We start from the raw sequence: 20,906 nt of genomic DNA on the forward strand, positions 1-20,906 counted from the left end.
ATGGACCAAAAAAGTGAGGGGCGTTCTACTGAAAGTAACTTCATACATACATTTCTAACAGGGTGTCGGGGTAGCCATGCACCAGGCATATAACTTTTTAGGGAAAAGTTTTAAGCAAGCCCTGTCCCTTGTTCTGGTGCATCTGAGTTACAACGCCTTTGAAATGCCAGCAGTAACCCTTCTGCAAGGCATAACCACCCTCAGGAGAGCACATCCTCTTGTTAAGTATTCTGTAATCCAACCCCCATCCCTGCCTTGCTTTCTCTCACTTTCATGTAATCTTTTTTAAATTCCCTCCTAATTCCAAGTACATAAGTCAAAGAAAAAAATTGCAAATTGTGGTCCCGGAAGCATTTGAAATCTTGCTTCCCAATAATTGACGTCAGTTTTGGCTCAAATAAACTCTTATGAAAATTCTCTACAGGTTTAGACATTTCTTACGTTGACACTGCACTCTTTATGACTTTATTGCTTGCATTACCTATGAACCTTACCTGATATTGCCTTCTTATCTGATTTTTTTTTCTGCTGGTTACTATTCTTATTTTTTTCACATTTCCTGTTCTGGAATCTGTTTTATCCTGGCACTTAAAGTTACCATAAAGAAAAAAAAACTACAGGGGAAAAAATACCTTCTTTCCTTGAGTTCATTATTTTTTATAAACAATACTGCACATCATGTTGGGATATTTTTCTTTACACCCCACATCCTGATGCCAAATTCCAAACATTCTTTCGTCACAGTCCTATATATGAAAACGCCTTTCCATTTCCTTGGCTTCCTACTCAGTTCAAGCTAAGCTTTTTGAAAGGTGCTTTAACTGAACTTCAAATGAGAACAGCTGAGCCCAGTGACATTATTAAACCAGGAGAGAACATACATTACTGTCTTAAGACACTAATTTTAGGAGTGGTTTGTAATTCAGCAAATTCATCCTCTCCCTCCAAAAACCTGCTCCTGCTCTTTCTCTCTTGTCCTTGACTGGAATTGAACCTCAGGCCCTTCAATCCCCAGGCCAACGCTCTATCCACTGAACCAAACCAATCTGCACTCTTCTCCTCTCTCTCTCTCTCTCTCTCTTTTTTTTTTTTTAGGGCATAAGGCAGAGGGTTTTCAAACCATACCAAAATGAAGGTAAAACAACTCTACTTGGACACAGAGCAGTCCAGGTAAGACCCAAGAGGCTTGAAATAGTGTACAAGTGCGGGAATTATGATGTGTTCCAAGGATGGAAGTATTGGTTTTGGGTGAAGATCCAAATTATTGTGATAGGGCAAAGTTCACTCTTACACCTTTTTTTTTTTTCCTGGTAGATTCAACTGAGACCACTTGTTGAGGTTAAAGCACTCACATTTGCCTCTTGTTGATCACTGAGAGAGAAAGAATTCTACAGGGCCCCTGTAGTTACATTGTGAAATCCCCACATGAGGAGAGAGAAAAGGAGAATATGTCACTTTTTTCCATGTCTCTAATACTCAGAAATATTCCCCTGAGAAAACTGGGGAGAAGAGACAGGGAACAAGTTTATGTGTGTCTAGCTCCTGATAAGCCTTCTCAAACTCTGAAAGAATAACAGGATAACTCCCTGTGGACTAAAAGGCATCTCTGGTCAGCCTCAGTCTTGAAGAATGTCTTGGCTTAATAGTCCTTTTCCAGAGAGCAGGTTGCCTAACTTAGTGAAGAAGTTGCACCATGTGTATGTTTTCCATCCCATTCCTCTGACCTCTTAGATTTCTTCTCTGCAAAGCCAATTTAACAGTTGTATCTCAGACTCAGGCTCAAAAACCTCTCGGATGAGTTGTCACACCTGTATACTACTCTCACCTCACCCTAGCATAATCATGTGTACATGTTTATCTAGATTAAAAGATGGTGAGAACATCAAGAGAGAATATTGGGAGAGCTATGGGTATACTGACTACTTATTATCTCATCCTAATCTCTAATTTATTATTGCAGTTCTTCCAGAGCAGTCCAAATAAGACCCCAGAGGCTTGAAATAGTGTACAAGTTAGGGAATTATGATGTGTTCCAACCATAAAGTGAAAGAAAGGATGGAAGGAGATAAGGTTGGAGAAAGGGGTCCCAGGTTGTCCTCACATGGAAGTCATTACAAAGTCTCTTTCCCACACTCCATCTTCACTCTCTTTCTCCCTTTCACCAGGTTCATCTATTTGCTTTAAAATAACCCCTCAATTGAAAATTGAAAACAATTCAGGCCTTAGTCAGGATTTTCACCTTTATCCTGAGAACAACAGGAAACCGTTTGGCAGACTTAATTAAATGAGTGGTCAGAGCAGGTTTTCTTTTTAAGTTTATTCTCGTTGCTGCATTGAGAATGGTCTGAGAAGGAATGGACAAGAAAGATTGGACAGAGCAGTCAGGTGGTGATAGGTAAGAGAGATCACGGTGAACTGAAGTGGTGGTAGCAATAAGATAGAAGGAGTATTGGACAGGTGTGGAAAGTATTTCTAAGGTAGAATTGATAGGTCTTGCTGATGGGTTGAATCAGGGGTCCTCAAACTTTTTAAACAGGGGGCCAGTTCACTGTCCCTCAGACCGTTGGAGGGCCAGACTATAGTTTAAAAAAAAACTATGAACAAATTCCTATGCACACTGCACATATCTTATTTTGAAGTAAAAAAACAAAACGGGAACAAATACAATATTTGTATTTGCATGTGGCCCGCGGGCCATAGTTTGAGGACCCCTGGGTTGAATGATCGTTTACCCTCTCTGTATCCACCCCCTTGGGCATTTAACTTTGAAGTGTCCTCTGCCTCTGTCTCTGGACTTGACCATGTGCCTGGCTTTGGGTAATAGAATGAAGCAGAAGAGGCCTTGCTCTTTCTTGTGTTTCTGTCATCTCCATGAGGACATTCCTGAGGTAGCCTACTGGCATGGAACAGATACGTGGCAGAGACTTGAAGTGCCCAGTCAGCCCAGTTGAGACTCGTCTAGATCAGTGGTCGGCAAACTCATTAGTCAACAGAGCCAAATATCAACAGTACAACGATTGACATTTTTTTTGAGAGCCAAATTTTTTAAACTTAAACTATATAGGTAGGTACATTGTTATTAACTTAACTAGGGTACTCCTAAGGCTTAGGAAGAGCCACACTCAAGGGGCCAAAGAGCCGCACGTGGCTCGCGAGCCGCAGTTTGCCGACCACGGACTAGGTGAACACACCTTTGACACACCCTAACCACCCTCAAGAGAGTATATAATCTTAACTATCCTGTAATACTTTTTCCTACCTCCATGTTATCTTCCTAGTTCTCTCCTTAATTTCAAATGCATAAAAGAAGCTGCAAAACTGTTATTCTCCAGAGCATTTGAGATCTTGCTCTTCAACATGTCATCAGTTTGCATCAAGTAAGCTCATAAAACACAGGTTTGGACATTTTTATGTTGACACAGGTAAGAATGACTTAGAGACTGGACGTGAGCAGAAGCTTGACAGGCCAGGAGGAAACTTTGCAAACTCTTTTGTTTTTATACTCATTTTTAAAATATGTTTTTATTGATGAGAGAGAGAGAGAGAGACATTGATGTGAGAGAGAAACATCGACTGGCTGCCTCCCATACTCACCCTGACCAGGGATTAAACCTGCCATCTCGGTATGTGCCCTAACCTGAAATCTAACTGGAAACCTTTGGTGCACAGGATGGTGCCCAATCAAATGAGCCGCACTGACCAGGGGGAAACTTTTCAAACTCTTGATGGTCATTGAGAAAGTGACTATTGGAGGCCGGATGAAAGAGGGTGTGAGTTATGAATGGCAGAACTATTAGCAACACCAACCCTTGAGTAAGTATGGAAAATGGAAAGAGTACTAAACAAACATGTGGCTTTGCTAAGGAGATTTTCAGGCAGAATGTTGAAAATAATAACTGACCTCTCCTAGTGCCCATGAACAAAAAGAGAAGAAGAAAGAGTTTGATGAAGAAGGAACTGTAGAACAAAGGATACACCTGGAAGGAAGACCTCAGCAGACTGAGATAAATGTTTCTGAGAATAGCAGTTTCTTTTGTGCATTTGACATTAAGGCGGTAAAGTAAGGATGTTCACACAAACGTGGAAGGAAGTAACAGGATAGTGAAGATTATGTGCTCTCTTGGGGTGATTATGCTTATTTCAAAGGTGTGTTTGTATAGATGCACAAAGACAATGGACAGGGTTTGCTTAAGACAAAGATACATCTTTTACTAAAACATTATATGTCTGGGGCATGACTACCCACCATGACTTGCCTAGTTAGGGATTTATGATCAGATCATCCTGTGAGGTGACTTCCCATAAAACCTCCTTTTTTTTCATCCACAATATGTAATCATTCTAAATTTCATTTCTGCCACTGTTAGGTATGTCTTTCTTATTCAGTTATTACTTACGTGGTAGACCTCTACTTTTTTGTGCTCAGTTAAAATGCTGATCATTTCTTTGTTGGTATACTTTTTTTAATGGTTAGCAAACAAAAAAAGATTCAACTGTGGTTCACTGAAGTAACTGGGCACTTTATTGCCATATCTACTTGAATCCAGAAGATTTTATTAGTGACAAAAACTAAGAATGACTCAGATAAGTTATTTAATCCATCAAAAACTTCCTGTGTGCATCATAGTTGTGTATGTCTCTTTCTTGGCTTGGGTTTCCTGATTCTCATGTTGTCTTTTGTTCCTGTAAGGTTTATGTTAGTCACAGATTTGTCTGCCAATTCCTAGAAGAATTTATTTTTTCCTCATTCTATTTCCTCCTCTCTTCCCGAAATGCAATATTAGCTACTTCCTCTAGTGTTTATATTAACAAGAAGTTCAATTTTCCCAGTCATTTCTACAGTGATATAATCCATTATAGCCACTAAAAGTCTTTCCTTATGTAGGCCAAGGGATTTAATTAACTTTAGTCCCTTAAATGACTACATTTGAATAGCTTGAAAACTGTGTATGTAAATTATTCTGAGTGACAAGTGCAGGAAATATTTGGTCATATGCGTTATCAGTGAAGTTCAGATAACATCATTTTCACAGTAAACTTTGGCTCGGTTATGGCTTAAAAATTACACTTGTGAAAATTGCAAAAGGTATATATATAGAGAGAGTTCTCCAATTGGAATACCAGCTCAATAATTCTAAGGTTACATTGCTACTGAGCTAGGATAAAAATCAGCACCCATACTTGCTCTGTGCTTTGTGTAGAGTTAGTGTTTAGTAAGTAATTTTTGCTTGATTTGATGAAAGATGTCATCCCAGAACCAGCCAGGAGTTCTTCATAAATTCAAGGAGACGCTCTTTTCTACTTTGTCTTCAGAAGAACTTCTGAATTCCCTGGATTCTTTCCATGCAAGAGAAGATGATGTATTTCTGGTGTCCTATCCAAAATCTGGTAAAGTTTACTTTAATGTATTTTGTAAATGTAGGAATACAATAATAATTATAAATATAATAATTATTTTTACAAATCATTTGTTTTTCAAAATTTTCCACAGGAAATTAAAATGTCCTAAACCCATAGTCTAATGAAAAGGTTTGACAGTACAGAGGCAAAAAAAAAAGTGCTTTGAAAAAATTCAACTGGAGAAATTAGAGCTTTACTACACTCTTGTTTCTATTTTATTCATGAAGACATACAAATGTTGACATATATAATAAGCATGGTATCTGTAATATTATAAAATTATCTTTTACTAGTACTTTGTACCAGGCATGGTGATAAATAGTGTTTGCTCCATTTATAGTTAATAATTGATTTATAAATAAATATTATTTTTCTAGGTTAATAAGAACCATAAATACTTTTATTATTAAAGTTTATGCCATATCATTTAAATTAGTAATATATTACTTTTTATTCTTAAAAGTGACTAGGATATATAATATCCAGCTGCCTGTTGCTATGTCCAGAATAGTGGCTGTGTGTGGCTGAGCACATACCTGCTCTCCTGGATTTAGCAACTAAGAGCCAAGCTCCCTTTGAGCTGTGTGTTTACTAAATCCTTCACTGGACTGTAAGTCAGGCCCAAGAAACCCTTCCTTTGGATAATGCAGAGCTCACACAGGGGTGTTTTTGAGAATAAATATAAACCATATATTTATATATCTTTTATTGGAAAATCTTGCTGCAAATGGAAATTAAATGATTGCCTTCAAAATACTTCAGTATTCTCCTTTTACAATAGGTTGCTCCATGAATAAGTATATCTTGTCTTAAAATGATGTTAGTTTAGAAAGTAATTAGTGATACGTTTAAGATTCTTGGAACAGGTGGTTAATTTATAGTACACATAAACAACCACATACAAGGCTTCCACTGTACATACTGGTGCCCATAAATTGACATCTTCCCACCGGCTGCTAGGAGGTCTCCTTCAGCAGCACAAAACTGTGTGGTCTCTCTTCTTCATTAGAAGGAATCAATATAGTTTGTTAAAATAATACAATTGTCACTATATGAGTCACATACATGAATGCTATGTTTAAATGTAAAACATATACCCCTCCCAATGTGGCTCAGTGGTTGAGTGTCAACCTATGAACCAGGAGGTCATGGTTTGATTCTCGGTTAAGGCACATGCCTAGGTTATAGGCTTGATCCCCATTTTCGGAGGAGGGAGCATGCAGGAGGCAGCCAATCAATGATTCTCTCTCTTCATCGTTGTTTCTATTTCTCTCTCCCTCTTCCATCCTCTCTGAAAGCAATAAAAATATATTGAAAAAATAAATTTAAAATATATAATGCAAATGAAAGTTCTATTTAATCTATGAATATTTACTTGTCTGTAAAATTTTAATGAGATAAATGGAAACTAAGGCAGATTTAAATTCTTCAGGGACATTGCTTTCAAATTAGCAAAAATCCTCCCCACCCAAACTTCTCCTTCCCTGTTTCCACATACAGTGTCTACCCAAGCATGTCAAACTCGCAGCCGGCCCTGAGTTTGACATGTTTGGCCTACACCATTGGAACACATCTACATTTGCTTTATGTAAACACTACAGGCCTGATGCATGAAATTCGTGCAAGGGGCTCGGCCCTCGTGGCCTCAGCTGCCCCTTGGCCCTGCCCACTAGTCATTCAAGAAGGTTGTTCCGCCATCTGGTCTAATTAGCATATTAGCTCTTTATTATATAGGATAAAGTGGTATTCCTTCCAGACTTTGAGGTAGCAGGCTTGCATCTCTATGGTTTTTGAATATGCCATTTGTTCATTGTTCTAATGCTTTGTTTGCACAATTATTTTGTATTTATACACAAACAAAAATAAGATCCACTGTCTATCTTCAAGGAGGAAATGGGAAGATAGACATAAATACAAGCAATGGCGAGTATACTCTGGGGTCTGTTATTTTGGAGGGACTTGAAGGGTGAGCAATTATTCCAGGGGAGTGGGGACTCAGAAGACAGTTTATAAAAGAGCAAGATGCATGTGCTTACAGGACTAATGAAAATTATGTGTAGAAAGATCTTTGTATTTGTGAATTAGAGGAGGTGTTAGAGGTGAGTGGTAGCATAGAAGAGTATTTCAAGCTGAGGAAATAGTATACACAGTTCTCATATTGCTTCATGTTTCAAAATGTGATTTTTCCTATCTAATGAATTAACATCTTAAGTATTTCAACAGGTTTCAATGGATGTCAAGAGGTAAAACTAACTATTATAATAAAATTAATGCATTCATTGCCTTTATAACCTAATGCTAATTTTCTAAATTCATTTCACCAAGAGGGGCATTTAATTAAAAATGAATTTTATTTTATTTTTATGTGAAGGCACTCACTGGATTGCAAAAGTCATTGAGAATATTCCCAATGCTGAAATTACTCTAACATCGCCAATTGAATTGGGAGACGTTTCTAAATTTGAAGAGCTAAAAATGTGTTGTAAGAGAAGAGTCATTCCAACACATTTGAGCTATAATATGCTACCAGTGGATATTAAACAAAAGCAATGCAAGGTAAGTTCAATGGTGAAGGGCGGGAGGTTGGGAATACCACAAAACTGAGCTTGGATTCTTGCTCTGCCACTTTCAAGATGTGTGACCTTGGGAAATTGCTGATGCTCTCGGAGCCTTAGTTTCCTCATTTGGTACAGGAATAATGTACCAATCTCACACAGTGTGGGAAAAATTAAACAAGACAATGCATGTATAGGTCTGACCACAGTATCTAGTTTATACAAATTATTTTAATAATCTGTCGGTAATGAAAGAAATGTGAACTATAGTTACACTAGACAATGTCTTATTCCATTCTAAATTCGGTTTTAATGTTTTTGCTTTAAATAGTGATGTCTAGGAAAAGAAAAATTGCCTTAATGTTATTTTAATTACTTTACCATTTGTGCAAAGGATTATTATAGGAAGGGAATAAAAAAATTTTATATAAAATTACTTGTATGCATGAATATAAGCATAACCAATGGACACAAGACACTGGGGGGTATAGAAGGCTAGGGGAAGGTCAAGGGGAGAAAAAAAAGGAGACATATATAATACTCTTTGTAATACTTTAAGCAATAAAACAATTTTATTTATTTATTTTTTTATTCTTTTTTTAAAAAAATATTATAATAAGTATTGCAATAAAACAATTTTAAAAAAAGAATAGTTACCTCAAGTTATTTTAAAAATAAAGTTACCACATTGTTATTATTTTAAAAGTTAATTATAACTTAAAAGAATATTTATATTTTCATATATTTCATATTCAAATTTATGTTTCCATGGAGAAATGCTTATGGAATAAGATTAAGTATAAAGCATGTTTTAAATACATGTATACTGAATAATCTCAATTATGGCTCCCAACACATATACACATAAAAAAAGATCTAGATGTAAATATAACGACATGCCAAGTGGTTTTCTATGATATGACATTAGAGTTGGATTTTATTTTCTTTACAAATGTCTACATAAGGAGCATTTTAAAAATTCTGTTTTGATCAGAAAAATAAATTTGGAAAGCAAAGGCAAGATTATTGTGTTTAATGTAACAAGGTCCCAGTACTGAAGCCTCTTTAGACAATGTCAGCCATATTCCAAAAATAACAAAAATTACCTAGCAGTCAAATGAGCACAAACCAAAGCAGCTCTTCCTATGATTATAGCTCAATGACCACAATGTGATTGTGCACACCATCTATTCTTCTGCCCAAAGAAAAGGAAATGTGATAGTTTTGTCTGTATCCCCAGCAAATCTATCAGAACAGGTGAAGGTGTATCTAACTTGATTACACTTTCACTCAACCGAGCATTTTCATTTCAGACCGTCTCTAAGAGAGAGAGAGAGAGAGATCTGGGGGGATAAAGAGTCTGGTGAGCCCTAACCGGTTTGGCTCAGTGGATAAAGCGTTGGCCTGCAGACTGAAGGGTCCCGGGTTCGATTCCAGTCAAGGGCATGTACCTTGGTTGTGGGCACATCCCCAGTAGGGGGTGTGCAGGAGACAGCTAATCGATGTTTCTAACTATCTCTCTCCCTTCCTCTCTGTAAAAGATCAATAAAATATATATTTTTTAAAAAAGAGTCTGGTGAGCTCAATAACCCTTACTCAGGGCAATGCAATAACACTGACACCAAATGCCTACTAGCGATCGAGCTGTGTTTTGTAAACACATTACAAAAATGAGAGGAGTAGGTATTTTACTTTTCATAAGCGAAGAAACTGAAGCTCAAAAAGGTAGGGTGCTTCTTTAAACAACCACACTAGAGGTACAGCCTTTAGGTACAACCCTTTTCTTTTGACCCCTACTGGGGACTGAGACTCTGGTTGCCCCTGGTCTCCCAGGAGAATGAGCTGCCTCTTGCTGATGGCCTAAGGGACCAGCCGGACAACCTTCACCTGGTTGATGAGCTGGCGGCATCCCCTGCTGGTTCATATGCACATTAAGGGTCGAGAAACACTGGCTTGAGTCTGTGTTTAATAATTAGCTGAGGCTGCCAAAAAATCGTGCCTGTCATGGGTAAGTTTAGCTTCTACTTTCTATATATATTTTTATGTAAACATTTTTTTCAAATACAGTTTACTTTTAATATTATTTTGTTTTAGTTTCAGATGCACAGCATAGTAGTTAGACAATCATATACTTTACAAAGCGTTCCCCCTGATATTTCCAGTACTGGCTCTTACTTTCTTTTAGGAAATGTTTTGTGGTGGGGCCATTTTCACCCAAAAATAAATTTATATTTTTTAACAGATTATCTACATCGTTAGGAATCCAAAAGACACAGCTGTTTCTCTATTCCATTACTACAGAGATAACCCTAATCTCCCTGGCGTGGAAACCTGGGCTGCGTTTTTAGAGCTGTTCCTGAAAGGAAATGGTAAATATGACAATGGTTTTTTACTCATAATATACAGTGAGCTTTTCTGCTCAGAATGAAAGCATTTTCTAGAAGTTTAAATGGATGCCCATGTCTACTTTCAGAAGCAATTCTTTCTCATTGTGCTTCTTCACAGTCTTTCTTATTACCCATGGCTAGTACATATTAGCAATTTCTTATTAGCCTTAATCCTGGTCAAGAATCTCTCTCTTTTTTTAAAATATATATGATCAGTCATTTCAGTGAAATAATATGCACTAATGGGAGTACAGTGAGGTACAGCTGAGACCTAGACAGGTAGCCCAAAACATGCCTTATATATACCTGCACGGATAATAAAGCAACACCAACAATGCACCCCCGAAAAGAACCCTCAAATTCCCCAAATAAAACAAATGTGAAAGAATTAGCCATCCTGGCATTTGGTTTTATGAAAACTAACAGGAAGTAATTTGTCCTGAAAATACCACAATGATACGTCATTTGATTGAGCTGCGTAGCATATGTGGTCCTGCTAACTTTTGGTCCTGTAGGACCTTTGAATTTACTCATTTTTTCCTGTGAATAAATTCAGTGGTGTCTGGAGCATTTAAAAAAGAAGCAAAAAAAAAAAAAAAAAAACCTTCTAAATTCCCAGGGTATATTCAACAAAAATAATATACCAAGACTATACAGAATTTAAAAGAGACATGATTCAGAAATGGAAGATTTTCTCTCCTACTGGGCTTAGTGTAGATCTTAATTGTTAGTTTCACTATTTTTACATGGTAATTGTTGTGCTCTTGCTTGTTCATTTAAGAGAGGCCACAGCAAGTGTAACCTTAATATAAGGACATTGGGAAGTCACCAGCAACAAATATATACATATATTCCCTTGGGAAGAATATACTAGTCTCATACTACTTCAACTCTGTTTCCTCATTTAATGGCACACATCTATTAGAATCATAAAGCTTCAGGGATGACAGATACACTAAAGGTCATCTGTTTAAAACACCCTCCCAATGTTTAATTCCCTTTACAACATCTCCAAGAATTGTAGAGCCTAAGCTTGAACCACTTAACCTTGACAACAGGTTCACACTCCACACTCCTGTTCCAAAGGAACACTTCCCTCCTGGTACTTCGAAAATGTTGGGGGAAAAATTCTTACCATGTGATATAGACACTTAGCTAAGTGCTATGCAAACATGATCTCTTTTCATCCTCACTAGACCACATGAGGTAAGTGTTATTATCCTCATTTTATAGGTGAGGAAAATGCAGACCTCGGGAGGCCAAATAACATGCCCAGAGATGCGTAACTAATACGGAGTAGGGCCAAGATTTAAATTCAGATGTCAGCTCCAAAATCTTCGCTCTTACCACTGTGCCATAACTCATCCGGCCAAAAAATTGTGCCCCAATCATTAATTCCTCTTCCACATGCTAGTCTTCTAAATATTTGAAGATAGTTAACATGCCTCCCTCTGCCTCTTTTCCATTTTTGGAACAAGCAGAGTTTAAATACATAAATTCGTTTTTTAAAACAGATCTTGAGCCTGCTTTTTCTCAAGAAGAAAAAAAGTTGTGTTTGTCTCCCATTATTATACACTGTGGCTCACTCTTCCTCCCTCACCACTGCGTGAGCTCTGATTTGGCCTTCTCTGTAATTTTTCAGTGTCTCAGCGTATGGTCTAACTGATTCTGTTGGAGAGATTATTTTTCTGTAAATGTAGGCACAGAGCGCTGGCCAGTGTGCTCAGTGGTTAGAGCATCGGCCCATGCACTGAAGGGTCTTGGGTTCAATTCTGGGTCGAGGGCACATACCTGGGTTGCAGGTTCGATCCTTGGCCCCAGTTGGGGTGCATGCAGGAGGCAACCGACAAATATGTCTCTTTCACATCGATGTTTCTCTCTCTGTGTCTCTCCCCCTCCCTTCCACTCTCTCTAAAAGTGAATGGAAAATATCCTCAAGTGAGAATTAACAAACAAAAAGATAAAGATAGTGACACATTTATCTAATCATCTAATTGTCTTTCACACACTTTAAAAATACACTTTAGGTTTTCAAATGAAACAGTAAGTATAAATTGTATCCTGGAGATATCCTGGCAGATTAATATTTCAATGAGACATGTGTTAGCATTTGCTCTTTATTCCCTGTAGCCCCCTCTCCAGTTTTATATTAGAACTCTATGTTTCCTAGGCCACTTCATCCCAGTGAGTTTTGTTTTCTGTGCACTTATCTATCATCAGAATGCTTTGTAGAAACTAAACATTAAGGTGGCCATTATAACTGGATGTAAGAGTGTTTGCAGAAATTTATAAGACTTTTGAAACAGCGGAAGAATAGGAGAATGTGTTAACGCAGGACAAATCGGTTTGCCAGGCAGCCTTGGGGCCCTTGAGACTGGAAAATGAATCTGCAGTGGTGTCAATACAGAATGGTATGAATTTCTCCAGCAGAACTTAGCTGTCGTAGGTGAGATGGAAAGGAGGTGAAGTGTTTTGATCCAATACTGAGTGTTTCTTGGATAATTAAAATAAACTATAAGGGGGCAAGGAAATGCAGGTATTGATGAGAACATCGTTGAGGGGATGTACAAAGGGAAGCAAGTAAAGGGAGAAAGGGAGAAAAATAGTCAAAGGAGAGTACCTTAGCAACTATCTGATAAAGTTGCTACAGTTGGTAGTAAGACCTGAGATGCCACAGATTATCTTCTAAAATCCGAGTCTTCAGTGAGTGTAATGGAGAGATCAGGTCAATTTCCGGCTGAAACAGGATGGAAAGGGTGCTAGATTCAAAGGACATGTTAAAGGAGCCTGGATTGTCTAGGAGGGAGGAGTTCTGGAAGTCCTTAGAAAACAGAGACTGCCGACTCGCTCTCCAGGTCCTAAGATACATGAATTGTTTGAGAAAGAGCAACTTGTATTCAAGGCCATTGAAGGGGAAGGAGTAATTTGTGGATAGCAGAAGGAAGACCATCCAGGCATATGTTAATTAGGGCCAGGAGGTGGTGGAATAATTTTGTAATTAAGTGAAGGATAAGGAGAAAAGTATTTCCCATAAAAGCAAGATGTCAAATCTCAATTTTGGAAACTATATTTTCTTTAAAGCTATTGACCTGGTCAATGAGGGTTCTGATTTAAAAATCAACACAAACTGTAATTTCCTCCACTCGTGAGAAAGGCCCAGGCAGACAATTTCTTTAGATTCTTTTGGCTAGTTTGAGTCCTTTTGGAATAAGGGAGAGTCTAAATTAATTAGTTAATAATAGAACAGCTGGCTCTGAAATTATGATCAGGCTAGGATCCAAAGGTTTCTTCTTCAATCTATTTTGGATATGTTGGAATACATTTTCTACTGAATAACCATAATGGGCAGGTCAATCACACTGTACCCCCCCATCCCCACCTTGCCCAGCCCACCCAGTGTGACTCCTAGTCTCTATCCCTGCCTAGCATTCAGCCATAGAAGCATGGGCTCCCCCAGACCCTACTGAGGGCTCCACATTATCAACTCCAGGCAGTGATATTACCCACAAGGGCTGGGCTGTGGCTGCTGGTGGGAGTCAGAGAGGTCAGTTAAGACTGTGAGGTCGTCTGGCAAACTAGAGGACTAGTTAACTTCCTAAATTTGTGTGAGAGAAAAATCAGTTTCCCTCCTACATGTGTTTGTGCTTGGAAAAATGTTGGTAATTCTTAGAAGATAAACCCTTATGACTGGTATAGTAATTTGGGTAATTCTAAGACAAAGTATTAGGTAAAGCACTGAAATTGCAGTGAGATTGCCGATAACCAAAAACTGTATCTGGACAGCTCTCCTAAGAACCAGTTCTGATTATACAGCCCTAGGCTCCTGACTCTAACGATAGCACTGTAGTCCCTTGTTTCAAAAATCTGTTCTGGTCATTTTCTTGCCCTTTGCTTCCTCAGGAGCCGAAGCTGCTCCTTAGTTTGGAGTTAATTTTACTTGAAAAATTGCCCTTAGTTTGGAGTTAATTTTACTTTTATTTATTCAAAGCTTTAATGTTCAAACTGTACTAGTATATAGCACAGTGTCTGGCTTAATAAATGTTTTTTATTAAAATGAATCAATAGTCAGCAGATCTTCAGGAAATCACTAGTAGAGTAGTTCTTTTATGACTGGGGCACTAGCTAGTATCAAATCTTTGCATGATAAAGATTCCTGGAAAGATGTATATTAAATTATTGTTTTATGCTTTAGATTGTCAAGCTAGTCATTTTTATTTTATTTTGTGTGTGTGTGTGTGTGTGCTGACAAGTTGCTCACTGTCTGCTTTTAATCATCACAACTATAGAGGTTACTTTGCATGATAGTATTTTACTTTGAAGCCCTGGAGGTTTTTAAGTCTGTCAAATTAACAAAACATTAAAGAGACAATATCAACTACTTACAAATCCCTGAGTCTGTAATTCTCAACCTTGAACTAAGATACCTGATAGAATTTTTTTTTGAGTGGTGGTGGGGGGAGTTTATAACTTTTTCTCCTAAGCACTTACAGTTATAAAAAGCATGTCACATTACAGAAAGAAAATGACAAATTCTCAATGTTTCTCTATGTCTCCCAAGATCTAGAGCAGTTATCAGAACACAATTATTAGGAAAATGTGTATCTGTATTTCTGCTGTGACTTTTCCTGATGATAAAAACGTTATTAAAAATAAGGAAAAACCCTACACAGCTTTATTAAAAGGTGTCACTACCCTGCTTCATTTCACAATATTGTATTTAGTTGAAACAGTAGTGAGACTGAGCTCTTCTAAGGAAAACTTTTTCATTCCGGTGTCTAAGATGTATGTGCCTTGCTTTGACAACTTTGCAGAAGTGGGAAGACCCCAGGGACCCAAAGCCATGTTTGGTATTAACACAGCAATTCACTTTTCTTCTAGTTGTGTATGGATCCTGGTTTGATCACATTTTAAGCTGGGAAGACCACAAAAATGATAAAAACATTCTATTTATATTCTATGAAGAAATGAAGAAAGTAAGTCTTTCCTAACATTTCAACAATCAAAATTTAAGTCAAATTCAGCCAATACAGGATATCAATCAATGAATTCTGTTTTCAGGTTTGAGGGAATGAATTTAGTGTTTTGATGAGTAACATTTATGTATTTGCTTATTGCTCAGGATCTTTCTAAAAGCATAAAGAAAATAACGACTTTCCTCGGTATAAATGTGAGTGAAAGCGAAATCAATCACATTGCTTGGAAATCATCGTTCAAGGAAATGAAAAATAATGCAGCCAAAGAAAACTGTGATCCACATAAGACCATCTGTGCCCTCACATCAAATAAGAACCTGGTATTTAGGAAAGGTAAGTCAGAAAGGGCGGTGGTGCTTTGCCTGGGCTTCTGTTTGGAAGTTGTTCTATTTTACCTTTTCAGCCTCCATTTCACCATCGTGCATCCCGTTGCTTGCACAACAGCTTACACAGTGTCATCCATCAGTGATGAAATTCTCGAATTGCATTCTTTCCAGACTTTGAGATGTTCTTGCCCAATGAGGACCCAATTGAGAGAAAAACACAGGTGGCAAACAGAAATGACACAGTTATTTGAAGAATGTGTCTCAGATCTTCAGACCAATGTGTTTGCTAATAAGTTGCCCGGAATTTTATAAACATGCTACTAGTCACAGTGAATCAAAGGCAGTCCTGTCCCCACACTGGAGCAGGTCGCTTAGAGCCTGGTACATGACATGTTTTCTTCAGGAGAGAGGAAGGAACAGATGAGTGTGGACAGTGTGTCTTCCCAAACTCACCAATCAAATAACTTACCTGCAGAAGTAAGGGGCGGAGAGAGAGCTGGGATTGTTATTTAAGGACGTGCTTCTGAATGGGAAACACAAAGAGAAGGAAATAAAATCTCTGCTAAGTCCTAATGTGTAATGTAGAAGCAGGTTGGGTAGTGAAAGCTAACAGCAAGAAAAGAAGCTCCGAACCAGCACGCACTAAAATGGTGTATGATGTGTGAAGCAGAACGAGGAAGATGGAGGGATGGGGCCATAGAGCAAAAGCTTTGATGGATTTCAGTGGTCTTTTTTTTTTCCTGCCCTGTTTGTTCTTTTAAGAAAGGACCTGATATGGTCAGACATGTGTGGAAAATTGATTAGAAGAGATTGAAAGCTGGGGCAGAAAGTCCAGTAAAGAGGTTGTTGTAATAGTCCAGGTACGAAACATTGACGGTGGTAATCTGGGCACTGGCAGTGAGCCTGTTGAGAGGAGCTCAGCTTAGAAGTCAGTGTAGGAGCCACTAGCAGATTGTGGAATTTGGTAAAATTGTTCAGGGTGAGTGGGAAGGCCTAGTGGAGAAAGGGACAGAAGGGGAAGCTGTAGGAACCTGACATAAATGGGGATGAAACAGCCTAAGACAAGCCGAGAAAGGAGATCAGCCAGAATTGAAAAGAAAGACAGGGTCAAACATGGCCATTTATCATTCGTGATTTCTGAGAGTGGGGATGGGAGCCAGGTTGAGGGGTTTAAAGAAATGAGAAATAAAGAAAGGAACAGCAAATAAGGGGCACTCTTTTAAGAAGTTTGATAGTGGAGGACGACAGCAAGATGATATGGGAGCTTGAGAGAGACTCAGGGTCCAGAAAAAGTTAGGAGGGATGGGAGAGAGAAGATTAAGGGAAGACAAAGAGTTTAGAAAAGGATGCATGAAGGAAGGTGAAATGAGCAAAGGGGAAAGAAACAATGAAGGAAGGTGAAATGAGCAAAGGAAGAGATTGGGAGCAACCATGGTAAAGAGGATGATGAGAAATGAAGTTCTGATGGCTGCTGGAGTCCAGTGCTATGCTGACATCTTTCATCACTGCCCTTTGCGATCTGATTAGCTAGTTCTCAGTATCCACACATCTTATCATACAAACTTGAGAACTTTTACTCTAATGATAATAGAGTTAATCTCTGACCTGCCATGCGTGTGATCCTAGCAGGTATTTACAGGTGAAATCATATCAACAAAGTTGTGGCTGATAACATTCATTGGAATGCATTTAAGTTCTATCTAAAAGTGGTTTCTTTATCTTATACCTAACAAAGCACAGACGGCTGATAGTAGAAAATCCTCACTGATACTAGTCGCCATGAGCACCAGTGGTAAATTTGGACTATGCGAGGAACTAAACAAAGGATGTTTGCTGGATGGGGTGGGAATGGGAGATCCATCCTCTGAAAGGAAGAGTTTCAAAGAAACTACTGAAGTTGATTCAGAATCCGTGGCACAGAGAGATAATCCTCACTTTACAGAGGCGAATTCCTGCCTGCAGTGTCTTTACTTTAAACTCAGAAATAGAGCTGATATTTTAGGAAATGACTATGGGGCCAGGATAAGGTGATAAGCAAGGATAGTCTTCATAAATATCAGAAGTTTGAGGGCTCTGACATACTAAAATCTAGGGGGAGAATTATAGGTATGGAAAGGCGTATGGACAGGAAGTATGTAGCAATGTTGCTTATAATAATGAAAACCTAGAATGTACTTAAAAGGTCACTAATCAGAAACTGTTAAACATATTAAGTAAAAAAGAAAAGAGGAAAAAATAAAATAAACATATTAAGTCACATCCATATAGGGGTTTCCTATGGAGTCATGAAAACTATAAAGTAAAAATAACTAGCATTTGCTGAGTGCTTTGCTATGTGCCAGGCACACTACTTGGTTTGTCTGGATTTTGACAGCAGACTTTTGAAAGTGGTATTTCTATTATTCACACTTTACTGAGACACCAAACACCTGAATAATTTGTCCAAAGACACGCAACTAGTAGCTGGTAGAGTCAAGACTTGAATCCAAACAGTCTTACCCTACTCTCCCTAACGTTCATTGTTGGCATATAAAAACTAATATGGGAAGATGAAAGTGTAAGTGGGGGAAACTTAGGTTATAACTGTGTGACTTAAAATGTGGTTTATATGCATTTATATGTTTGCAAAGAAGAACATCTGGAAGAATGCATGCCAACCAGTTTTTTAGCCATGTGAGCTGAGTACATTTCCTTGACTTGTTATCTTCTTTTGCTTATATGTAATTCCTCTAACCTACATATATAGCTACTATTTTATTTTTAAAAGATTTTTTTTTAAAAAAAGTAAAAAAAAAATCAGAGTGAAAAAATAAATAAAAAACCAAGCAAACAAAAGTAAGGTCAAAAGAAAGAAGGTAGCAGTGGGGTGCTTTAGAAGCAATGTCATTATGTCATTTCCTGATTCTGGGATCTTCCCTCTGATACTTCCTTTTTCTTTCTTTCTTTCTTTCTTTCTTTCTTTCTTTCTTTCTTTCTTTCTTTCTTTCTTTCTTTTTTTTCTCAAACAGAAGAGTTCTACTTTACTTCTTTTTAAACTTGGTCTTTTGGATGAGGAATCAACACCAAACATTTCTTAAGTTGCAATATAAATTAATTTCTTTGCTGTAGGTGACATTGTCTGACATTCAATCAAACCAGAGGTTTTATTGAGCATCTACTCTATAGTCAGCACTGGATTCAGTACTGCAGGAATACACATGAACAATAATACATCACAGTCCGTAATTCAAAAGAGTTTATAAACTAGTTGGCAAAAATATATAATAGAGATGATTTATGACTGTCTGCAATGGGTGGGGGGGGGGGGAGGTGGAGGCAGACCCGGGGATGAAGTGTAGGGCCAGAAGTAACAAAAGACCAGGGTGGGCAAGATCTAGGGGTGGGGTTTGGCCAGTGTGCCTAACGGATGTGAGAAGGGCAGTTCTGATGCTGTGCCAAGATTGAGAGGGTGACTCGAAAGAACAGGAGAGGCCGATGGACTGGGTGAAGTACAGTTGTCCCTTGAATAACATGGGTTCAACTGCGCAGGTCCACTTATACACAGATTCTTTTTTTCAATAAGTACTGTAAATGTATTTTCTCTTCCTTACGATTTTCTTAATAACATTTTCTTTTCTCTACCTTACTTTATTGAAATAATACAATATATAATGTCTATAATATACAAAATATGTGTTAATCAATTGTTTATATTATGAGTAAGGCTTCATCAGTAGACTATTGGTAGTTAAGTTTTGGGGAACCAAATGTTATACATGGATTCTCGACTAGGGAGAGGGTGGATGCTTCTAATCCTTGCAGTGTTCAAGGATCAACTGTATTTATCTTATTTCAATTTTATTTTCAATTCTCTGTTATCAATATTGTAAGATAAATTTCCTCAAAATGAGACCAATTACCCACCCCTGTGATGTGTTATCAGCACAGCTATTGCTCTGGAGGTGCACAGACAGGAAATAAATGAAGCATCGTTCTATCCACTGTCTGCCTTAGGTTTTGATTAGGTTTAGGTGAGATAATTTTTGCCTGCTATCGTAAAACTTAGGACATTTGTGTATTTTTAAAATATGTTGTTATTGATTTCAGAGAAGAAAGGAGAGGGAGAGAGAGAGATACAAACATCAATGATGATAGATAATCATTGATTGGCTGCCTCTTGCAGGCCCTCCCCACTGGGGATCAAGCCCTGACCAGGAATGGAACCGTGACCTCCTAGTTCATAGGTCAATGCTCAACTACTGAGCTACACTGGCTGGGCACATTTGTGTATTTTTAATCTTCCTTTTTTTTAAGAAATAACTTTTAAAACTCTACAAATTGACATGCAACTATTACTAAAGAAATTAGAAACAACAGAGAAGCAAATGAAAAGAATAATTTCCCCATCATCTTATCACCAGGAGGTGAAATTGTCCACATTTTATTATAAATTTGACATTTTTCTTTTGTGACTACTATACATTTAAATTGGTTCTTGTCTGATACATTTTCAATTTTTTCCAGGAGCTGTGGGTGATTGGATAAACTACTTTACTTCAAAGCAGAAGAGAGTATTTGATGAACTATTCACAGAGAAAATGAAACACAGCGAACTAGCAAGACACTTTGAAGATTACTCTTAATATAAATGGAAAATGAAACCAATTTCCATTTTACGCAATACAGCGCTTGTGGAATACATAAATATGTTTTACCAATGTGGAAAGCAGATATTTTCTTCAATGAGAAACGAACACTTTATGAATGTGTCAAAAATGCCATGTGTGAGAGACTATTATTATATTTTATAGTAGCAGAGAATTATTAATAAAAGAAAGCATATACTTTTTGAATAGCTAAATTATATGTCTGCTTTCAGTATATTTATATGGCAAGGAGATTACTGTTATTCAGAGAGCATATTACTGTGGGTGTCCTATAAACTGCATTAATGTACAACAAAAGAGGTGAGGGATTATCTAAAATAACCAGTGTCTGAAAAAGAATCTATTTCTTGGCTGTTTGGACCATCATGACCTCTAGACACACATTTTTATTTCAACACTCCCTGGTGCCCATGTGGAAATATTCTCTAGTGTCAGAGCAATGACAAACACCATCTACTAAAGTGAAAACACCTAATAGGTCAATTATATCAGATGATCACAATCTGGTATTTTGATGAAATGAAGAATGAAAAGATACGCCTTTTGCATTAAATTAACACTGGTGTGGCTTTCCAGTATGTCCCTTATCTAAAATAAAGTCATTCAAATTACAAAATTT

The 20,906-nt window shown here is 37.7% G+C and overlaps 1 protein-coding gene across 1 annotated transcript; it reads left to right on the forward strand.

The window, feature by feature from the left end:
• Positions 1-1,129: 1,129 nt before the first annotated feature.
• On the forward strand, positions 1,130-20,263 carry LOC102420455 (sulfotransferase 6B1-like). The gene is made up of 8 exons (XM_023755544.1): positions 1,130-1,170; positions 3,911-4,055; positions 5,244-5,388; positions 7,772-7,956; positions 10,198-10,324; positions 15,221-15,315; positions 15,462-15,648; positions 20,145-20,263. Exons 1-8 carry the CDS (start codon positions 1,130-1,132, stop codon positions 20,261-20,263), a joined length of 1,044 nt encoding a protein of 347 aa, XP_023611312.1.
• Positions 20,264-20,906: the final 643 nt, after the last annotated feature.

Source organism: Myotis lucifugus, unplaced genomic scaffold (assembly GCF_000147115.1).
Source record: "Myotis lucifugus unplaced genomic scaffold, Myoluc2.0 scaffold_78, whole genome shotgun sequence".
In the NCBI taxonomy this organism is placed as follows: domain Eukaryota; kingdom Metazoa; phylum Chordata; class Mammalia; order Chiroptera; family Vespertilionidae; genus Myotis; species Myotis lucifugus.